General features: G+C 39.9%; 1 protein-coding gene across 3 annotated transcripts in view; it reads left to right on the forward strand.

The window, feature by feature from the left end:
- MASP1 (MBL associated serine protease 1) overlaps window positions 1-23,358 on the forward strand; it is a 179,072-nt gene that overhangs the window by 71,670 nt on the left and 84,044 nt on the right. For 2 of the 3 annotated variants that reach the window (XM_073626420.1, XM_073626419.1), the window contains exons 4-8: window positions 2,043-2,174; window positions 12,442-12,638; window positions 15,700-15,847; window positions 16,078-16,196; window positions 18,235-18,313. In XM_073626420.1, coding sequence (XP_073482521.1) covers window positions 2,043-2,174; window positions 12,442-12,638; window positions 15,700-15,847; window positions 16,078-16,196; window positions 18,235-18,313 — 675 coding nt within the window. Of the gene's footprint in view, window positions 1-2,042; window positions 2,175-12,441; window positions 12,639-15,699; window positions 15,848-16,077; window positions 16,197-18,234; window positions 18,314-18,798; window positions 19,278-23,358 lie in introns of those variants that run through there. The other variant, XM_073626422.1, reaches the window with a different exon arrangement.

The raw sequence follows: 23,358 nt of genomic DNA on the forward strand, positions 1-23,358 counted from the left end.
ATCCATATAAGAGGAGAGGTGTCCGTTCCCACTGCAGGAGTTTGGAGCGAGAAGCCTATATTATTTATATGTGAAGTGAGCAGGTTGTTCACTGGTGGTGGTGGCACGCTGAAGGAATTATGCTGGATCATCCGTTTATGTGTCACTTTTGGGTGGAGGAGCACAAATATTAATCGATTTTGATTGATTTGGACTTCACTGTAAGTTTGAGAGGACTTCATTTATGACTTCTACTGTATTTTGCACTTCATGATTTTTCACAATAAGTAACTGAAGGAGGGTGGTGTTAAATGTACTGATCTACAGTAATTGTGCTGCATTATATTGAGTGTGTTATAATAATTTCTTGTTTGGATTTAGTATTTATTATATTTAGTATTCTCAGGATTAGGAAGTATATCACAGGATTTATGAGTGGTTGGGCTGATTGTATTTTTTGATATAAAGTCCGCTGTCAGCTGACATCACAGAGCCGGTCTAGGCTCTGCAGGGTTCCTGACAATAATGTCAGGATCTGCCCGCATACCTGACCGGCAGCTTGCTCAGCCTCTCAACGTGACTCTGGGAGACTGAGCCAGCCATTCCCACCCCTCCACACCCCAGCACTCCAATGAGCTCTGGAGGGGCAGAGCACAGGGAGGTGACAGTTACCTCTCTGTGCTCAGAGTGGACCTAAGAACTGAGCGATCAATGTTCTTTGATCACTCACTTCTCAGTGTAGAGGCAGCGGGGGCCAGATGCAGCATTGGATTGATGCTGCATTTACCTAGATGAGTAAGAATATTTTTTTTTTAATTTGCAAACTTCTCTTTTAAGAGGTAGCAAATGATAAGTCAGTGTAAAATTGTCCAGCAGGAAAGGAGGGAGAATAGGATGACATCTACTAGAAAAAGGCTAACAGACAGCTGTTTTACTGCAAGAATTAAAAGATTGCTGATGATGCACTAGTGGACAATTTAAATGAGCAAGGTTAGACCCAAATCTACTAAAGGCAGAAAACACAAGCTGGGGTTTTCAAAAAAAAATAATTAAGTTACTGCAGAAGATACTCCAGTATAAAAACACTGACCTAACTGACCCCAACCTTTCCCTATGAAGTTTGTCAGCTTTCCCTGTAATTTCCCTATAACAGCTTTCAATTCACTTAAACTATGGTTGCTGCCCCCCCATTTTATAGTAAGGAGTCTGGCTTATCCAACAGCCCCCTTATTGACCTTTCTAAGCTTGATGGCCATATTACAAGTGTCTTGCAATGCTTTATGTTTTAAGAAATTGGGCCAACCTGCAGAAAAATTCACCTGGACCTTCAATCTCAAGCCTGAGGAATTTGCCTCAAACACATGGCAGTGGCAAACCCAAACCTTATCCCTACTAGATTAATTTACCCACAATCTTTTCTCAACAGGAGCAGGATTTTCAATCTGAGATCCATGCACCTGTTGTGAACATTATCAGAGGAGTTTACTCACCTTGTTGGATTTTCACTTAAATTACACTACAAAAAGTGCAGCAAAAAAGCTGACCTCTCCTGCTGCCATAGGTGTGAAACTCTATGGTGAAACCAAGTATTTTAGCGGGGACATCTCATCAGTATGATAAAACAAATTCATATTGCCCACACCAAATCCATCAGTATGTATCTTTATATGAATGCTTATACCTTAAATTTTTTATATATAAGAATGATTATGAGGAATCATTGTCTTCTTTTGGACTATTAACAAAGTGTCTACTATACAGTATGAATCCTTTTATGATAATACTATGGAGTCTGTAGCTGTCATCTATACTGAAAATACACATTTCTAACAATTATCTTTGACTGTTCGCTATTGCAGTTCATTAGCATAAAGTGCTGTTCTGTTTAGAAACATCTATCATATCATATAAAATTTACAATTATTATTATTTTTATGTAGCATGTGTAAAGGATGTATTCATAAATCAAAAATTCAGACATTCTAGTACAAGTAAACAGTAAATGTGTATTCTGATTGTACTGGTAATATGCAATAATTACTTCTACAATTTGTCTAATGCAGATGTAGATGAGTGTGCTGAGGGAATTGATGAGGATATGGTATGTGACCACCACTGCCACAATTATATTGGTGGATTCTACTGTTCCTGCAGATTTGGCTATCTTCTCCACTCAGATAACAGGACATGCAAAGGTGTGACATAACTAATAACATCATTATATATATATATCCCAATTGTAATGTTGATTATTTGTGAATTAGTAATAATAATCAGTATATTAAAAAATAGACATCTTTATTGCTTTCATAACCCGCTAACATTTTTAAATAATACAGTAGTTTCAGGATTGTCACACTTTAGTATATAAAGTGAAAAATGATAAGATATGCATCATACACTACTAATAGCAGCAACCATGAAAGTCACTCTGCGTAGATTTATTATTGGTATATGCAATATCATAATACTAAGTAGTCAAATCAAAGGAAGAATGGTTTTCATGTTACAAGCTTAAAGTGATTGTAAGGGTTTTTTTTTTTTTTTTAAATAACAAACATATCATACTTGCCTCCACTGTGCAGCTCGCTTTGCACAGAGTGGCCCCGAACCTCATCTTCTGGGGTCCCCCGGCAGCTCTCGTGGCTCCTCCCCACATCAGATAACCGCCTAGGAGAAGCGCTCTCCTGGGTGATTACCTTGCGGGCGCGTTCCCGAGTCCAGCATTTGCATCCATAGACACGAATGCCGGACTCGGCCCCCGCCCTCTGGCACTCGCATCATTGGATTTGATTGACAGCAGCGGGAGCCAATGGCTGCGCTGCTATCAATCTATCCACTCAAGAGACGGGACTCCATGGATAGAGGGAGAGCGCATCTCCGCCGACAGAAATACGAGGCTCGGGTAAGTAAAACGGGGGGGCTGGGGGGCCGGTCAGTGCCAGGTGTTTTTTCACCTTAATGCATACGATGCATTAAGGTGAAAAAACACGAGGGTTTACAACCCCTTTAATGCTCACTGTTATGCAAAAGAATTACAGGCTAGTATAAAGATTATGAAAAGAGATCAGAAAAGCCTAAAGTTCTGTTCAAAGATACATTGTTATCATCTGAATATTAAGTATAAAGTTGAACTTTAGGCAAACAGTTAAATTAAGATATACAATACATACATACTAGCTGTTTTACTTGCTAAAGAATTTGCATTTTGTCCATCCAGTCCTTACATTTTTATTGCTCGGCTACACAGCACAGTCCTTCCTGGAAGTGTTGGAGACCTGCTGTTTTATCTGCGGCAGTTCAGAAACACTTACAGGTCATGTCCCTCCCCCAGCCTATGACTGGGCAGTAAAACAATAAGACAAAAGATGGATGAGCTCATCTCTCTGTCATTCTGCTTTCCTCCTCCTATCAGCATGCTCCTTGCATTGCAAAAGACTGATATACAATTCCTATATTTTGGTTATATTGTATTATACAGAACCAATTATTTTTCAGGTAACACAGTAGATAAAATCTTGACTTTTTTAAATAGCCCAATATTATAATGATAATGTATTTCTGACAGCAAATTAAACTGAGTGGAAAAAGCTGTAATGAAATTATACTCATATTATCCTATTTTCCCCATCATTTATTTTCACTTTATTGTGTAATAATTTATCCCTCTCTGATAAACTCACTGTCCTAATTTCTTCATCAATTCACTTTTCTTTGTATCCCTTTTCTAGGAAACATTCTTTTAAATCTTTCGCTTTTCCTAATGTTGATTTTTGTCCCATATCTATGCTTGATAGGGATAAACTGTCTTTTAGAAATAGCAATAACTCCCATATTATACTTAATAACCCACATTGGCAGTAGAAGCCGCTTACGGTTTGTCCAGCCACTTTGCCCAGACTTTATCATATTTACTAGGGCAACCCCTATTAATATAGGTGTCTCTTTACAATGGGAGGTTATTATTTATCAATTGTTTCCAAAATAGAAGTGTAGGAGGGCAAGGTTTCTTCCAGTGCATTGCAATGGCTTTTCTTGCATAGAATAATGTTGTATTAGCTAACACTCGCTCAGACACTGTAGGAACAGTAGCCTCTACCAAACCCAGCAGGCAAACAGACATTGAGATTTAAGGAGCAGAGGTAATAGTGTTCAATAAATCTACCACTTCCCCTCCATGGACTCCATGGAGAGAGGGAGAGCGCATCTCCGTCGACAGAAATACGAGACTCAGGTAAGTAAAACAGGGGGGGGGGGGCTGGGGGGCCGGTCACTGCCAGGTGTTTTTTCACCTTAATGCATAGGATGCATTAAGGTGAAAAAACAGGAGGGTTTACAACCCCTTTAATGCTCACTGTTATGCAAAAGAATTACAGGCTAGTATGAAGATTATGAAAAGAGATCAGAAAAGCCTAAAGTTCTGTTCAAAGATACATTATTATCATCTGAATATTAAGTATAAAGTTGAACTTTAGGCAAACAGTTAAATAAAGATATACAATACATACATACTAGCTGTTTTACTTGCTAAAGAATTTGCATTTTGTCCATCCAGTCCTTAGATTTTTATTTCTCGGCTGCACAGCATAGTCCTTCCTGGAACTCCCATATTATACTTAATAACCCACATCGGCAGTAGATGCCGTTTACGGTTTGTCCAGCCACTTTGCCCAGACTTTATCATATTTACTAGGGCAACCCCTATTAATATAGGTGTCTCTTTACAATGGGAGGTTATTATTTATCAATTGCTTCCAAAATAGAAGTGTAGGAGGGCAAGGTTTCTTCCAGTGCACTGCAATGGCTTTTCTTGCATAGAATAATGTTGTATTAGCTAACACTCGCTCAGACACTGTAGGGACAGTAGCCTCTACCAAACCCAGCAGGCAAGCAGACATTGAAACTTAAGGAGCAGAGGTAATAGTGTTCAATAAATCTACCACTTCCCCCCAGAAAATAGCTATATAAGGACAGGTCCAAAAAATGTGTGTGAAATCCCCCCGAGATGCTCCGTACTGCCAATACTTGGCAGAGCACACAGGATTTATCTTTTGAAGTCTATGAGGCGTAATATATGCTCTCTGTACCAATTTAAATTGAACCATATGGTCTCTCAACGATACCAGAGATTGCAGAGGAAAATCCCACACACCCCTCCAGCCCTCCATATCCAACTCTGGTATATATTGCATCCACCTAGTTCTGAGACCTTCTAATGGCAAAATAGAAATTAAAGTAAGATGAGAGTACAGTCTTGAGATGGACTTATCCAGGCACTCAACCCTGAGTACCAATTCTAAAGAGGATTGTAAAATCCTTAGGGCTCTTTCACAGGGGGCGGATCAGTGATGATCCGCCCCGTGAACACCCGCTTGCTCAGCGGGGATCGCTCCACCGATCCCTGCTGAGCAGGAAGATGACAGGTCCGTCGCTGCACACTGTGCAGCGATGGACCTGTCAGAGCGCCGATCTCCCCTATGGGGGATCGGATGATGACGGACCATAGAGTCCGTTGTCACCCGATCCGATTAGAAAACGGATGGAAAAGTAGGGATACATGTATGTCCATTTTTCATCCGAAAACGGAAGGATGAAAAACGGACATACGGATCGTCCGTGTGAAAGAGCCCTTAGACTGTCCTGTGGAAACTCTGCATGGAAAATGTGGAGAAGCTGGAGACATCTAAATAAGTAAGAACTAGGTAAGTTTTGAGGTAATTTCCAATCAGTGACCACTTGAGAGAGTATTTTTATATTATACTTAGTCCATGCAATAGGCTCTGGTACTTAAAAAAATTGAGGAAGAGTACGATTAAACCATAAGGGGCATTTGGAGAGATCGCACCCTTTGGATAGTACTCGCATCTGAGGCCAGCCTCCCAAGCTCGAATAGTATTAAGCATTGAAGCAGTCAACTGGTAGGGGGCCCTACGGCCCCTAAATAAGAGTACCTTAAGAGCTTCTATAGAACCTACCACTGCTGTTTCCAACCGAGTGGAGGAGTTTTATAAATCTGGGCTTAGCCACCATGCAGCCGTAACCATGCAGCCGTAACCAGAGTGGCCAAGAAACATTTATATAAATATGGAAAAGCTAAGCCTCCCTGTTCAAAAGGGAGCATTAAAGTAGTTCATTTATACCTGGGGTTCTTTGATCCCCATAGAAAAGTTGAAAACCGCCGATTTAATCTTGTAAAAAAGGATACAGGGAGTCACTGAAGAGAATGTCTGAATAAATACATACATTTTGGTAAAAATTTCATTTTTAACAGAGTAATACATCCCAATAAGGACAGTGGTAGAGACTTCCATGCCTTTAATTTTGACCCAATGTTTCCTAAAATCGGAGTTAAATTCAGGGAGATACATTCAGAAGCTACCCTCTCCTCCAACCAGCCAATCTGCAATCCCTTAATATTGGGGGAAGTGCGCAAAGCCTCCGCCACCGGCTCCATAGCAATAGCAAAGAGAGTTGGAGAGAGAGGACAGCCCTGCCGAGTTCCCCTGAATAATGAAAAAGGAGTTGACAACCCTCCCCCATTTGGACTGCAGCTGTAGGATTTCTGTATAAGACCTGCAATCATTCTTTAACCCCTTCCCGCGGAGCGTACACAGATGTGCATACTCGGCTTTCCGGGGTTATACCGGGATGATGCCCGCAGCTGCAGGCATCATCCTAGTACCGTTGTTTAGAGCCAACGATCGGCTATCCGAGTATTACAACCGCTCGGCTGTTGAACCAGAGGAGCGGGAGGGGACGTCCTCCCGCCGCCTCCCGCCGCTCTTAACGGGCCTCCCGTTCGATCGGGAGGCCCGGTGACCAATTGGCTGCCTCCGGCGGCTGGGGGCAGGCTGGAACGAAGCTGTGGGTGGCTTCGTTCCAGCCTCCTAATTGTAAATGCGGAAGTTTACTCGGCTGCCAATGGCACCTGTTTTAAAAAAATACACAGTATTCAGAATCGCAGTTTTTGGCGATCTGAATACTTTGAAGTGCAAAGGAGGGATCGGGGGTCTTTTAGATATAAATTGGTCAAAATTTTAAAGTCTACATTCAAGAGAGCAATAGGCCTGTATGAGGCAGAAGAGGATGTATCTTTTAGGTGCTTATGAATTAAAACTATATGAACATGACTCATTGAGTCAAGCAAAGCTCCCTCCTTCAAACAGTTATCAAGTTATAGAACGCACTAGCGTCTCCCTCTCATTATCCGTTAACCAAGCCAGTGCAACTGAATCCAGCTGAGCCACCAATTCAGTTGTCTGGGAGTCAGAGGGCAAGTGAGATGTATTCAATGTCTGATAAAATTGCAGAAAAGTCTCCAGAATCTGTGTGTACAGGCCATCTCTCCAGAGGAGGTGCGTATTTCCAAAATTGGAATACTAGGTTGTTCGTGTTTAGCCATCATGGCCAAAAAGCGACCATTGTGATCTCCTTGTTCAAAAGATTTTTGTTTATTTTTATATAATACCATCCTCGTAGTCTCAGCCATATGCAAATATAAGGCCCGTTTGCTATGGGATAAAGCATTAAAATTAGATTCTGAAGGATCAGCAGCATATTGGGCTGTTTTTTCATCTACTATACAGTGGGGCAAAAAAGTATTTAGTCAGCCACCAATTGTGCAAGTTCCCCCACTTAAAAAGAAGAGAGAGGCCTGTAATTGTCATCATAGGTATACCTCAACTATGAGAGACAAAATGTGGAAACAAATCCAGACAATCACATTGTCTGATTTTTTAAAGAATTTATTTGCAAATTATGGTGGAAAATAAGTATTTGGTCAATATCAAAAATTCATCTCAATACTTTGTTATATATGCTTTGTTGGCAATGACAGAGGTCAGACATTTTCTGTAAGTCTTACACTGTCATACACTGTTGCTGGTATGTTGGCCCATTCCTCCATGCAGATCTCCTCTAGAGCAGTGATGTTTTGGGGCTGTCCTTGGGCAACACAGACTTTCAACTCCCTCCAAAGGTTTTCTATGGGGTTAAGATCTGGAGACTGGCTAGGCCACTTCAGGACCTTAAAATGCTTCTTACAAAGCCCTCCCTCATTTCCCGGTTGGTGTGTTTGGGTTCATTGTCATGCTGAAAGACCCAGCCACGTTTCATCTTCAATGCCCTTGCTGATGGGAGGAGGTTTGCACTCAAAATCTCACGATACATGGCCCCATTCATTCTTTCATGTACACAGATCAGTCGTCCTGTTCCCTTTGGAGAGAAACAGCCCCAAAGCATGATGTTGCCACCCCCATGCTTCACAGTAGGTATGGTGTTCTTTGGTTGCAACTCAGCATTCTCTCTCTCCTCCAAACACGATGAGTTGTGTTTCTACCAAACAATTCTACTTTGGTTTAATCTGACCATATGACATTCTCCCAATCCTCTTCTGGATCATCCAAATGCTCTCTAGCAAAACTCAGATGGGCCTGGACATGTACTGGCTTAAGCAGGGGGACACGTCTGGCACTGCAGGATCTGAGTCCCTGGCGGCATAGTGTGTTACTGATGGTAGCCTTTGTTACGTTGATCCCAGCTCTCTGCAAGTCATTCACTAGGCCCCCCCCATGTGGTTCTGGGATTTTTGCTCACCGTTCTTGTGATCATTTTGACCCCAGGGGGTGAGATCTTGCATGGAGCCCCAGATCGAAGGAGATTATCAGTGGTCTTGTATGTCTTCCATTTTCTAATTATTGCTCCCACAGTTGATTTCTTCACACCAAGCTGCTTACCTATTCCCAGCCTGGTGCAGGTGTACAATTTTGTTTCTGGTGTCCTTCAACAGCTCTTTGGCTTTCACCATAGTGGAGTTTGGAGTGTGACTGTTTGAGGTTGTGGATAGGTGTCTTTTATACTGATAACAAGTTCAAACAGGTGCCATTAATACAGGTAATGAGTGGAGGACAGAGGAGCCTCTAAAAGAAGAAGATACAGGTCTGTGAGAGCCAGAAATCTTGCTTGTTTGTAGGTGACCAAATACTTATTTTCCACCATAATTTGCAAATAAATTCCTTCAAAAATCAGACAATGTGATTGTCTGGATTTGTTTCCACATTTTGTCTCTCAAAGTTGAGGTATACCTATGATGACAATTACAGGCCTCTCTCACCTTTTTAAGTGGGAGAACTTGCACAATTGGTGGCTGACTAAATACTTTTTTGCCCCACTGTAAGCTTTAAAGCATCGTCCTTTACTCGTTGAGCCTTATTAACTGCTTTAATAGCTGATATATATTGTCCTCTTGTATAGGCCTTAAAAGCATCTGTAATCATCCTCCCATCATTGCCTTTTATGTGGGCAATGTGCTCTGATTTTGCTTTTTTACTCTTAATAAATCTATAGAATTCCTTGGGATTTTTTTTACTCTCCTCTGCTGTGTGTCTCTCGTAGTCTTTTTAGCCACCCAGATTTCATTCTTACACTTCTTATTGTATTCCTTGTAGTGTTGGAATGCTGATAATGCCCCCTCTACTGTATATTTTTTAAAGGCCATTTTTTTCTCTTTAAAAAGAATTTTTACGTTATGGTTTAGCCACCCAGGTTTAACCTTAGCTCTTCTATATTTATTTCCGAATTCACTGTGTGAAGAGTTTGTTTAATATGTTCCTAAAACATTCCAATTTTTCCTTGGTGTTCAATGTTTCTAGGATTTGGCCCCAATTGATGTCTTGTAGTATTGAGCACATATTGAGCATATGAGAGATGGTTTTCCTTAGAGTGCATTTTATAGGGTATTTGAAAGCACAGTAATAGATATAGTAATGTTGTACAACAAAAAAATATGGATTGGTTTTAAAAAAAAATTTGTAATGTCACTTGACAGTAATGATAAAATCCTGTTGCCCCACTTCATCATTTATTCTCTTTACAGTGGCCAAAAGGTAACCATCATTATATTTTATGGTTTTAAGAACGGTAAAACCAGAGAACATTTTCTAGGCTTAATATGCATCTATGCATCATAGGATTGCTCCAAAGACCTGCTGGTAGTTTAATTGGCTTCTGTCCAAAATTGGCCCTAGTATATGAATGTGATTTGGGAACCTTGGATTGTGGGCTCCTTGAGAGTTGGGACCGATGTCAGTGTGTGATGTATGTGTGGAGTGCTACGTAAATTGATAGCGCTATATGGGTACCTTAAATAAAAATAGGCATAATTGTAGACACGCACCCACACGCAATCAGGTTGAACTCGATGGACTGGTGTCTTTATTCAACCTTACTAACTATGTAACTATGTAACTATGATTGCATATTTAAGTTGTTGAAAAAAATCTATGCATTGTCCTATTGTCAATACTGCTAATAATGAGATGTACTGATGGATTAGAGGGGTCCTAGAGTACATCTACTAAATAGTAAATGACATGGACCTTGGGAGGCAAGGGAATTAGAAATTTCCCACACAAGCACATGAACACAGCTGACTGGCTCCTTGCTGCTTTTTTTTCTCCCACTCTGCTGTACAGGCGATTGCAAGAAGCTAATAACAGCCCAAACTTAGATACTTAGAATTTGAACAAATGTTGGGATATCTTAAAGAATATACAAATCCAGCATTACATGCTGTAATGGGGAACACTGCAGATTCAGTTCTAAAAAAAACTAGAACCAAACATTTGCAATGTTTGAGTTTACTTAATTTGAACGATGTCTTTGACAAAATTTGGTCAATGTTATCACCCGGGATTTCCATAGGTATTATCCCAGCTGGGAATCTGTCATTTAGCATTGTGAGTGTGGCTTGTACAGACTAGCGGAAGACATGACATTGTGATTGACATGGATTGTATTGCTGGACACCATGATTGATATGAACTACCTAACTGGACACCATTATTGATTTACCTCAGAGGACATTTGCCTCAATGTTGAAGGACTTGAAGGTCTTCCTCCCCACCTCAGTGTCTCCAAAATAGAAGGGCAGATGGGTATTATAGAGGGACTTATTGTGGAATTTTGAGGCACCTTTTATAATAATATGCATTGGTAACCCTTACCCATTCCCAGAAAGATTTCAAAGTAAAAAAAAACACCAACACCATGAAAAAGATGTTTAATGAAATAAAACACAAACACATACCTACTACTGGCTTTAGCAATAAAGTTTATGAATGTTCCTTGAAGTAAATCCACATTAATCATCGAGTCAAGTGATATAATCCTTGTCAATCATGGTGTCCAGCAATATATTCTATGTCAAGCACGATAACCCATGAAAGACATGGATTTCCACATTTTGTCAATGATGTCACCTTGGATTCCCAGTGGTAATTCTAAACTATAGCAGCTGAGAGTCTGCTATTTCACAGCAGGATTGTGGGAGGGAATTGCAGGTGACACCATTGACTAAGCTTGATAAATTAAATCACCCGTGATTCCCCGGGGTAAATTTAAATGACTGCAGCCAGAAATCTATCATTGAGTAGCTGTAATACTGCATGTACAGCCCACCTAAATTCAGTCGCCATGAAAGGCGTCATGTTCAACATTATCTAGACTAACAATTAGCATAACAGTAATGTGGTTTATTCAGTTAACATTATTGTGTTAGTGTTCAACATATTATGACCCCCAAAACACAATTATAATAATTATTATTTACATATGAAAAGTGAGATGAAATTATAACCATTTTGGGTTAATTTTATTTTATTTATTTTTTAAGTTAAAATGTTTATAAACTTGCTTATAAATAGTTTTTATTATATAATCTTTGATTTACAAATACATGTTTATTACATGACAAAGAATTCCCAGAACCATATGTGTTAACAAAAGAGAGAGTACAACAGAAGAAGCTTGCTTTGAGGCTCTATTTGTCTGACTTAAACCTGAGACTAAGTATAATAAGGGAAGAGTCAATTCTTTGATAAATCAGTGAGTTCTGCAAAAGACACACTTCTTTGAGCATAGCTAATGCCCCGTACACACGAGAAGACTTTTCGACCGGACTGGTCCGACAGACTATCCGACGGACTTTCGGCAGACTTCCAACGGACTTTCCCAATGAATGGACTTGCCTACACACAATCACACAAAAGTCCAACGGATTCATACATGATGATGTACGACCGGACTAAAATAAGGAAGTTGATAGCCAGTAGCCAATAGCTGCCCTAGAGTCGGTTTTCACCTGTCGGACTAGCATACAGACGAGCGGACTTTTCGATAGGAATTGGGTCCGGCGGAGTTCCGATGTAAAGATTTGAAACATGTTCCAAATCTAAAGTCCGTCAGATTTTCGACCAAAAAAGTCTGCTGCAGGTCCGATGAAGCCCACACATGGTCGAATTGTCCACCGGACTCGGTCCGTCAGACCAGTCCGGTCGAAAGGTCCGCTTGTGTACACTTTGCATGTTCAAAAAAATAATGGAGCTCCACCTTCCCAAATATTTGTGCAGGGAACTGTTGCCTGTGGTAATGATAATGGCTTTGCATTTATATTATTATTTACAGTGGAATGCAGCGATAATCTGTACACACAAAGGAGTGGAACAATTTCAAGCGCAGATTATCCTAATTCGTATCCCAAGAGCTCTGACTGCCTGTATAGAATTGAGCTGGAGGAAGGATTTGTGGTCAATCTTCAATTTGATGATAGCTTTGATATTGAAGACCACCCAGAAGTGTCTTGTCCTTATGATTACCTAAAGGTACAACATTAGTTCTTATTGTATCCATGCTTCCATCAAGACAATAGCCCATACTGCCCAAATGGTTACCAGATTCCGTATATAGTATACAGTGATAAGTTAAATCAGGAATTCTTTGTTTCTACTGTTCAAAATTAAGGGACATATTATCAGAAGAAAATCATATACAATTTGGTTATACTGCTGCCTTCAGGAGGTCATGAGGAACTGGACAGTGGCAAACAAAAAAAGTTGTTGGTCAGCTAGGTATAACCCTCCCAATCCCATGATGCTTTGATTTTTTGCTAGTGCCCTACAAGGATGGGCATATTTTCTCTTTGGATAAAAGTGTACCCTTTTTTACTAGATTTTTATTTTATTTTATTTTGTTTTATTTGGCTTTAGCAAAGCATTTTACATTAATGATTCTAGAATGTTGTTCTGCTGCTGAACTCTTTACACAACTTTCTATATTGGCTAGTCCTTATTATTGCCTTAAAGGCCCTACCCCCACCCTGTTGAACAGAAAATTGCAGGGCTTGGCTGCATTGTGACCCCTGAGCACTGGGCTCAGGTTGTGGCATGCCTCAACCTCAGCTCAGTGACCGGATGACAATAAGAAAGGTAAAAAATGTGCAGCGCTACAAAACGGACAAATGTCAAAAGATGACAAATAAAAAAATGACAATAATATTGAAAGTTGCGGTGATCAAAAAGTGACAAATAAACATGTGAAGATGTTATTAATAACAAAATAATTGTTAAAAAATGTAGTGACATATACTCAATGAAGAATAGTGTCCATATGTAATAATGAGGGACCATGAAGAGGTCCTAATAAGTCCCAAAGTATGTGATCCAATACGAATAAGTGACAGTCACTGAAATCTTAAGCAAACATCAAAATCAGTTGTGAGTGACTTAAAGAATCCACCACCAGAACTACCAGTCTCTTACCAGAAGGATTGGACTCATACAGGTTTACACCTGACAAGCCAATCAAGCTTTAGGGGTAACCAAAAAGGCACGAGTTCATTGCATAGGATGCAACCTCCGGGTAAACGCTCCAAGGTGATGAGTTCAGCAGGTTAAACATAGATTAAATGCAGAGGCAGGTCAGCCAAACCATGAGGGTAAAAAGGAAAAGAAGGTGGCACATAGCGTAATTCCGTGAGGAATACTTATTTATTTCATGGTTTGGCTGACCTGCCTCTGCATTTAATCTACGTTAAACCTGCTGAACTCATCACCTTGGAGCGTTTACCCAGAGGTTGCATCCTATGCAATGAATTTGTGCCTTTCCAGTTACCCCTAAAGCTTGACTCCCCTCCCCCCACCGGAACACACTGATAAGCATTTGCAGCTCTTGTTCTTGCTGAACCTGACGACTTTCAGCCTGTGTGTACTCAGCTTTACAGCTACCACTTGCTTTAGACAAAACAATTCTCTATTCTCTTGTTGTCCTCCCTGAGGGTTTCCATAAGGGACAACCCACTAATCCTTCCATAATTTCTTTGAGACCTCATCATACAAGCCTATAGGCTTACATATAAGGTTCCAACCCTTCCTATCAAGACACACTCTACAAGATCACTAAGAGCTTCTTAGACCTTTCGGCATCAGGTATCATTTTCTAACATTTACAAAGCCACCACTTCATCTTCCCTATATATACTCTGACATTTTTATCAAAATGTTCAGGATTGGGTTGATGCAAGCAGTGGGTATAAGGTGCCTCAAACAGCTCTTTGAGCTTCAAGCTGCCCCAGGTAGGTTCACTGTTATTATGTGGGCTGTAAGCATATTTATTTTTGCTGTGTTACCCACCCCTCAGTTATACTGCTTTTGGATGTCTCAATTGTTTGTTTTTCTTTTAATGCTGTGTTCCCTGAAAAATGAAAAAGATAACATAATTTTTGTATTCACTGTAAATTCTGTGACTTTTTTGTTTGCCAGTCTCCAATTTCTCCTAAAAGCAGCAGTATTTTATTCAATTCTGAACCTGTTTCCCTAAATGAACACAGAGAAAACAGAATTCGCAGTGAGCACAAAAATCCTGTTATTCCCACATTTTTTTATCAAAATGTGAGAGTATTTCAGCAAAATTTCACTATTTTGGTGAAATGTGTTGGAGTCAATGGGGAAGGTCATGTTAGGCTAAGTATGGGCTTTAGATGGCTTCTGAAGTTTGTGGAAGCTATTATCAATATCCTGGTCAAAAATGCCCATATATTTTACTGTTTTCAGATAGGAAAAAAGGAAAATAAAATACTAAAAGTATCTGTACACACATGAAACATCCAAATAAAGTAAAAAACATAAATACAAGGAACACTAAACAATAATGAGCTAATCCCTAAATATACACCCCCCCCCCCCAACCAAAAAAGACATTAACTAATCAGTGAAATCAGTTTTGCCAAACTCACTTTTCTTTTTCCTAGTAGTGCAGCAAATGGATCAACTAGTTGTTGTACCAAAAGAGTAATCTATAAATGTATTTTAGGCATACTGTATACCAGGGATCTCTAAACTACAGCCCTCCAGCTGTTGTGGATCTACACGTCCCATGAGACATTGTAAAACTCTGACATTCACAGACACGATTAGGCATAATGGGAATTGTAGTTCCAGAACAATTGGAGGGCCATAGTTTGGAGACCCCTGATGTATACTGTATATTAAACAATTGAAATTGCTTAGAAACCCTAAACCTGGGTTTACACTAGATGTGAAAATTCACACTGCAGCAGTGTGAACCCAGGCTAAAGCTGCTGAAAAAACCCAATCGTCAAAGGGGAATCAGTACATGCTGCTATAATTTGGAGTACTATTTTATTCTAAAGGAATGGATGATAGTTTGTGTTAGCTGCTGATCTGCAGCTATGAAATATCACCAGCAACCTTTTGCAATTTCTTTGCTTATCCGAATGCTGTGCCTGGCAGTGTGTAGGAAGTGTCCCTTCCTAATTTAAAAAGCTCAGTATGTATTCCTTATAGGCAAGTCCTATTTTTAATTAACACAGTTGGACTAATAAGAATAAAAAATCAGCTTGCCATTGTTTGACTTATGTTTGACTAGATCAAAGCTGGAAAAAAAGAATTTGGTCCAACTTGTGGAGATAAATCACCAGGAAGAATAGAAACTGGAAGCAACAGTGTTCAGATCTTGTTTCACAGTGACGGTTCTGGAGAAAATGGAGGATGGAAGCTGTCTTACACAGTCACAGGTAAGACTCCTTAAACTTAACTGATGTACTTTATGTGTCAGCTCTGGAGAGCTTATCAGGAAAGCTTATGTAGAGTAGATTGTTGTTATATCAAATATCCAAGTATTTGTGAACGAGATATGTAATATGATCATATATTCATCACAACCTGTAATTATGATCAGCTACTTCTTGATGACAGTTAGGTCAAAAAGGAAGGACTCACCAAATCATGGGACTTGTCATTTTAGGCGTTTCATGCCCTGATCTTCAGGAACCCTCAAATGGGAAAATTGAACCTTCTCAAACAAAGTACACTTTTAAAGACCAAGCTGTGATTACATGTAACCCTGGATATCGGGTTCTAAAGGTGAGTAGTATTTATTAATGCCTTTTTTGAAATAATCCTGTAAAATAGGGGTGGCCCCAGCAGAGAGACTTTCACTTTTTTTCCTGCCCTAGTGGTTATCATCATCACTGGGACAGGAAGTGAAGGAAATCTCCCCAGTATAGTTGCAGAAAACAAAAAACTGACACAGGTTCTAACCTTTCCCAACTCTACTAAATAAATTTGTTTCTGCTGCTTCTCTGTTTCCTTCGCTCACTGACGCAGTGGCCAGTGCCCACCATCACTGGAAGTGAGGGGGAATCCTCCCTAATGGGGAAAAAAAACAAGAATAAATAATTTACAAACGTGAACACTGCGTTCATAGGTAAGCAATGCTGCTACTTCAAAAAATATCCAAACACAATAGGTGAAATATAATACAAACAGACATTTCACAGTAGCACACTTATTATGAATAAACAAATCCTTAATAGAAATTAATAGGAAAAGTATCCAAAATATATATGAAAAAAAGTTAATTGTGAAATCTCAAGTCCAGCCAAGTGTAAAAAAACAAGTGTAACTGGAATGCAAAATCGAACACCATAAATCCTCCACCAAAGTGATCTGTGCTGACTTCCTTAAGAATGAGGCTCACCAAATCATTTTGCCATTCACTCTTGTGTCTGGCAAATCTCGCTTTTTGTGCTCAAAAGCCACCATACATTGCCAAACTCCATCCAAGTTACAATAGCAATTTCCACATGTAGGAACAAAAGTCAAAAGAGAGCCTCCAATAGTGTAAAAACCTTTGAGGTAACTCGTTTTATTAAAAGTATTGCACTTACATCAAACTTACATCATGTTTGTGATTGTGAAATTAGTTTGATGTAAGTATAACTTTATGTAAGTGTATTGCCGCGTACACACGACCGGTTTTGCCGTCGGAATAAACTCCAAAGGTTTCTCCGACGGCACTCCGACGGAATTCCATTCAAGCGGTCTTGCCTACACACGGCCAGCCCAAAGTCCGACCAAAGTCCGACTGTCCAGAATGCGGTGACGTACAGCACGTATGACAGGACTAGAAGAAGGAAGTTCAATAGCCAGTAGCCAATAGCTTCCATCTCGTACTTGCTTCAGAGCATGCATCGTTTTTGGTCCGTCGGAACAGCATACAGATGAGCGGTTTTCCCGATAGGAATTGGTTCCTTTGGAAATATTTAGAACATGTTCTATTTCTAGGTCCGTCAGAATTTTCGGGAAAAAAAAAGTCCGATAGGCACACACACAATCGGAATAGATGATGAAAAGCTTTCGTTGGACTTTTTCTATCGGACATTCCGCTCGTGTGTACACGGCTTAACTCTATAATACTGTTGATTCTTTTGTCAATCGAGAATTAGGATTCAGCCTATATTTCTGAAATCAATTTGAACTAGGCAAATTTGTAAACGTTTGCTTATCTCTCCCGTGTAGAAAATAATGAGAATGAACATAGACTAATGCACCGTACACACGGTCGGACTTTGTTCGGACATTCCGACAACAAAATCCATGGATTTTTTCCGACGGATGTTGGCTCAAACTTGTCTTGCATACACAGGGTCACACAAAGTTGTCGGAAAATCCAATCGTTCTAAATGCGGTGACGTAAAACACGTACGTCAGGACTATAAACGGAGCAGTGGCCAATAGCTTTCATCTCTTTATTTATTCTGAGCATGCGTGGCACTTTGTCCGTCGGATTTGTGTACACATGATCAGAATTTCCGACAATGGATTTTTTTGTCGGAAAATTTTATATCCTGCTCTCAAACTTTGTGTGTCGGAAAATCCGATGGAAAATGTGTGATGGAGCCTACACACGGTCGGAATTTCCGACAACAAAGTCCTATCACACATTTTCTGTCGGAAAATCTGACCGTGTGTACGGGGCATAACAGTCACACAAGAAATGTATTTATCTCTTGTGAGTACAGTCAGTGGTATTCAGGGGTCAGGACTACTTACTCAGCATTGCTGTGTCTTTCAAAGCATTTTCTTTATCAGAATGCTAAATGTTGTCATTCTTACCTAGGACAATGTTGAGATGGACAGTTTCCAGATTGAGTGCAGGAAAGATGGAACATGGAGTAACCAGGTCCCAAGATGCCAAAGTAAGAGACTACAATTTCTGCGTATAATCATGAATGCTTTTTACACTTGGTAAAACTGGACAGTTTGTGGTAATTCTATGCAGCACAGAGATGATATCCTAGGTTATATAATGTTATATAATCATATTTGCATTTTAATTAATTGTGTCATCCATAGCAACCAATCAGATCCATAGACACTTTTCTTTCGCTAGGATTAAAATTTTACTTAGGTACCTTCTGTTCTGGCTGTATGGTCTGCTGACACAGTTTACTGGTGTTCTACATTTGTATACACCTATTTTTTTTTTTTACTCTGTGCCCTTTTTTCTTTTACTGTCTAATGAAAAAAAAAATCCTTTAAATTTGTTTTGCGTCTGTTCTCTGGTGGTGGGTTTTCTGCATGTATCCTGTTTGCATGAATTCTAATTTCCCTTTCCTCTTTTGTCTCTTTCTTTCTGCAATCTACAATTTCCCTCTTACTCCCTGTTCTTACAAAACTGCAGAGATGGATTTCAGGATGAGCTGAAGACGGGAATAAGAACAAGCTGCTGCTGGCCTATTATTATTTGCTCCAGTGTCTCAGAACACTTTATACAGCTCTTATAGTAACAGCACAAGACAAACGTGTGTGTATGTGTGACACAACAAGCTACCGAAGGTTTTTCGAAAAGAGTGTGGCTCTGCAAAAAAAAAAAAAATGGCCTGCTCCTGCTTCAATTTCAGCCTGTTGCTCTCATTATGTACTCACAGCACATTTGTCAGAGGAAGCAATTATTATTACATAGCCTGGACAGCCTGTCTGCTGACTGACTGTCCTAATAAAGTGTCATTTGCCTATGCCCAGCATGATTTTTAGTATTTAAACAGCTTTTCTTCTGATAAAGAGTGAAATATTTATATCCAACCACCTTGACTCTGGAAATACCAAATGTGAGTTCAAGACAATTTGAAGCACTTTTGGTCAAACAATATTTAATAACATGCAGACAGTAATGGTGTGCAGTAAATGTGGATTATTTGCAGCGCACTATTGCTCTTGGTACAAACTCTTTTTTTAAGTTACAGTATTATAATTGTTAATATAATGGGTTTTATTATATTTTACTCTATTTATACAATATAAATACACACTCCACATGTTGCACATTGTTTGCATTTATCAATTGCTTTACATCAAATGTGTTTAAATAAAATAATGCATATACAAGAGAAAAAGAATAGCCTGTGTGAAATGCATCTTTTATTAATGATTAGTAAATGCTACTCATTGTAAAATGTTTACATTACTACTATAACATTTATATTTATATATCACAATTATTAACATCTTACAAGAAGATGTCCTGTATTTGAAGCATGTTTCTGTTAATAACAAAAATGTTATTCCTTCTCCTTTACTTGGTACTAGTTAGATTACACGAACTGCTTGTCTCCAAATCATTTGCAGTTTTATGTGTGGTAATCTACATGGAGTAACCCATGTCTTAAAGTGAGTGTAAAGGTTTTTTTTTTTTATTATTATTAAAATAATAAACGTGGTATACTTACCTGATCTGTGCAATGGTATTGCACAAAGCGGCTGCAGACCTCTCAGCTTCTGGGGTCCCCCACCGGTGATGTCTCTGCTTCTCCACTTCTGTGTCTGCCCCCATAGCAAGCTGCTTGCTATGGGAACAAACATGCAGTGCAGGCTCACACCCAAGTCAAACTATGTGCACCTACAGACACACAGAGTGGCTCAGCCCCACCCCCCTTTCCCTCCTAACAGGATTTGATTGACAGCAGCAGGGACCAATGAATCCCTCTTCTGCCACTGTGTCCTGTGAGGAGAGGAACACAGACCAGCACCACTGCAGATGGGCACAGCATACATACTCACCCACCCGAGAACTGAGTGATCACATGACCACTGATCACTGAGTTATTGGTCCACTCTGAGCAGAGAGCAATGATGGTCAGTCAAAGCTCTTTGCTCTGCCCCTCCAGTGCTCGTTGAAGCTCCGGGCTAGGGTGGGGGTGGGAGCAGCCCGTTGCTGATCAGGCATCTGGTTGGATCCCGGTGTTATTGTTGGGATCCTTCCTGTGACCCAGAAGAGAAGTATGACCAAAAAAGCTTTAGCAATACTTCTATTTTGCATGTATGTGAACTTTAAATTACTACTTGCTACTTTTAAATTGATCTGTAAATAATTCATGAATGTGTTATGTTATATCTGTTTTAAAAAATGCAAAAAACATAAAATAATTCAGTTGAACGACTGTGCAAAAGGATTTAGGCGCTAACTACCTCTTTGGTCCTGTATTTGTGGGGTTCTTAAATACTTGGAAATGTGCATGTGTTTCAAAGATGTGCTGCATTTTTTTTGCCCTGACATACACTTTGAGGTTTATTTATATTAGCTGTGTGAATGTCTAAAACATTCACTAAGCTGTTCTTATTTTGCCTAGTACTTTTATTTCCTATACTCATTAGTGCCATAATATGGTATTTTCCTGAAACAACTCAATCAGAAAAACACCACATTGTGGCCACCAGATGAAGACAGCAATCAGAGGAAATAAAATATGAGGCAAAATATGGGATTATTTCCTGAATGAAAGCTTGAGATATTCGCACAGTTGATTTTTGAAAATTAGACCTCTTTAAGGGGCTGGTGAATACATATAATATGTGCATGCTCTTTAAAAACCTCTTTTCAATGACCTACTGTATGTCAGTTTAAAACTGTGGTGTAGACTGAGTTGCTTACTGGGGTGTGGACTGAGTTGCTTTCTGGCCATCTTAGTATTTAAACTGAATCTACAAAATTAGGAAATTCAAACTGTGAATAAAGGGGACATAATTTAAACTGAGAAGCTCATTGAAATCAACTGGTTTCCAGAAATCGAAGAAAGCTCTCTATTTTAGAATTCCTTGGTGACCCTGCAGTGGGTTCCAATCAACTGTTTTTTAGGAGACTGACAGATTGGAGAGTGCTGCTGGACACTACTTGCCCCTGGCAGGGGATTAACATATTCTGTGGAAGGTGGGGAAGCCTTTTTATTTTGAATTGGTTTGGGGGCCAAACTCTGACAAGTAGAAGCATTCAAAGAAGAAAATGTAAGCGATAGGTATAGGCACTTCACAGTCCTGAAATTAAACAACAGGGCTACAAGGGCCATTGGAAACTCATTCTGCGCCTACTACCCTTCATCCAAAATAAACATAGGATTTATGAGTACAAATGCGTCTCTTGCAAAATAATAATATTAATTAAAACTTGGAAAAGCATATATTGAAAGAACCATTTTAAGTAAAATTTTCAGCCTTAAGGGAGGGCAAATGTGATCAAAGCGTTTTCAATGAGCATGTGTCACTTACTATATAATTCATTATATGTGCACCTAATTCATACACAGTTCATGACATACAAGGAGCCTTTCAGGTATTCAGATTTGACTATGAGGCTGATTTACTAAAGTATTTGTAAATATTAGCACTATAAATTGTGTGAAGATTCACTACAATTATCCAATTATGTGCAGAATAAATAGAAGAGTTGATACTAGATACTAGAAGAGTTGAGAAGTTTCACTCAAAAAAATGTGTGAATATCCACTTCATGTATCCAAGCATGTGAAAAGCAAATTCCTGTTCACTTTGATTGCCAAATCATGTGAAGATATTTTTCTCATGATTGGGTAATTAAAGTAATACAAAATATCCAAGACACTGCGCTTACTCTGTATAATAGCAGCTCACACAATAAAATAAGGAAATTTGTAAATAATGCAGGGGTAAATGGTGTAGCGCTAATTTAGATACAAGGATTTTGAATTGCATAAAAGTATAAACCAAACAATTGTTCATAACACCATATGTCCAGAAGAGATATTAAAGAAATTCTCTAGTACACATCTATTGTATAAAAAAGTCTTAAGAATAATAAAGGTCCCATATAGATGGTAGTATTATATACCACGTGGATAGCAGATTGAAGGGAGTGTCACAGAAATGTTAAATCCCCCGTATGTAAGCAATGCAGGCTTACCGGAACCGTTGGACTCATAGAGACATATGTCCCCTGAGTCAGTAATGCTTGTATTGCCAACAGACAATGGAGTGGGGTCTCCCCGCAGACCGATGTGGGATCTAGATATGGTTTCTAGGACTCTAGGCAGAACTCTTCCATATATAACTCAATCTCGTGGTAGCCCCAGCATCATTTTGGGTCCGTACCGCATTTACGCTGAGGAAGGAGGCAGAGCCCAGGAGGGAAAGCGATGGTGTGCTGAGGATCAGGATCCTGCTGCTCAGTCTAAACACAATCAAAGGATTTTGGATGGGGGCAGGGACCTCTCACAGAAGAGCGGGGAAGAGGTTCTCCAGTTTCTATGGACGGTTACCCACCCTCCGCGGAGTCCTGCGTCTCCCGGTACAGCTCCGTCTCCCGGGACCTCCGGCTTTGTCTGGCGGAGATGGGCGGTGCCTATACGGAGTAAATATCTGTATCTGTTCTTTACTCCGTATAGGCACCGCCCACCTCCGCCAGACAAAGCCGGAGGTCCCGGGAGACAGAGCTGTACCGGGAGATGGAGGACACCGCTGAGGGTGGGTAACCGTCCATAGAAACTGGAGAACCTCTCCCCCGCTCTTCTGAGAGAGGTCCCTGCCCCCATCCAAAATCCTTTGATTGTGTTTAGACTGAGCAGCAGGATCCTGATCCTCAGCACGCCATCGCTTTCCCTCCTGGGCTCTGCCTCCTTCCTCAGCGTAAATGCGGTACGGACCCAAAATGATGCCGGGGCTACCACGAGATTGAGTTATATATGGAAGAGTTCTGCCTAGAGTCCTAGAAACAACATCTAGATCCCACATCGGTCTGCGGGGAGACCCCACTCCATTGTCTGTTGGCAATACAAGCATTACTGACTCAGGGGACGTATGTCTCTATGAGTCCAACGGTTCCGGTAAGCCTGCATTGCTTACATACGGGGGATTTAACATTTCTGTGACACTCCCTTCAATCTGCTATCCATGTGGTGTATAATACTACCATCTATATGGGACCTTTATTATTCTT

Source organism: Aquarana catesbeiana, linkage group LG04 (genome assembly GCF_042186555.1).
Source record: "Aquarana catesbeiana isolate 2022-GZ linkage group LG04, ASM4218655v1, whole genome shotgun sequence".
NCBI lineage: Eukaryota > Metazoa > Chordata > Amphibia > Anura > Ranidae > Aquarana > Aquarana catesbeiana.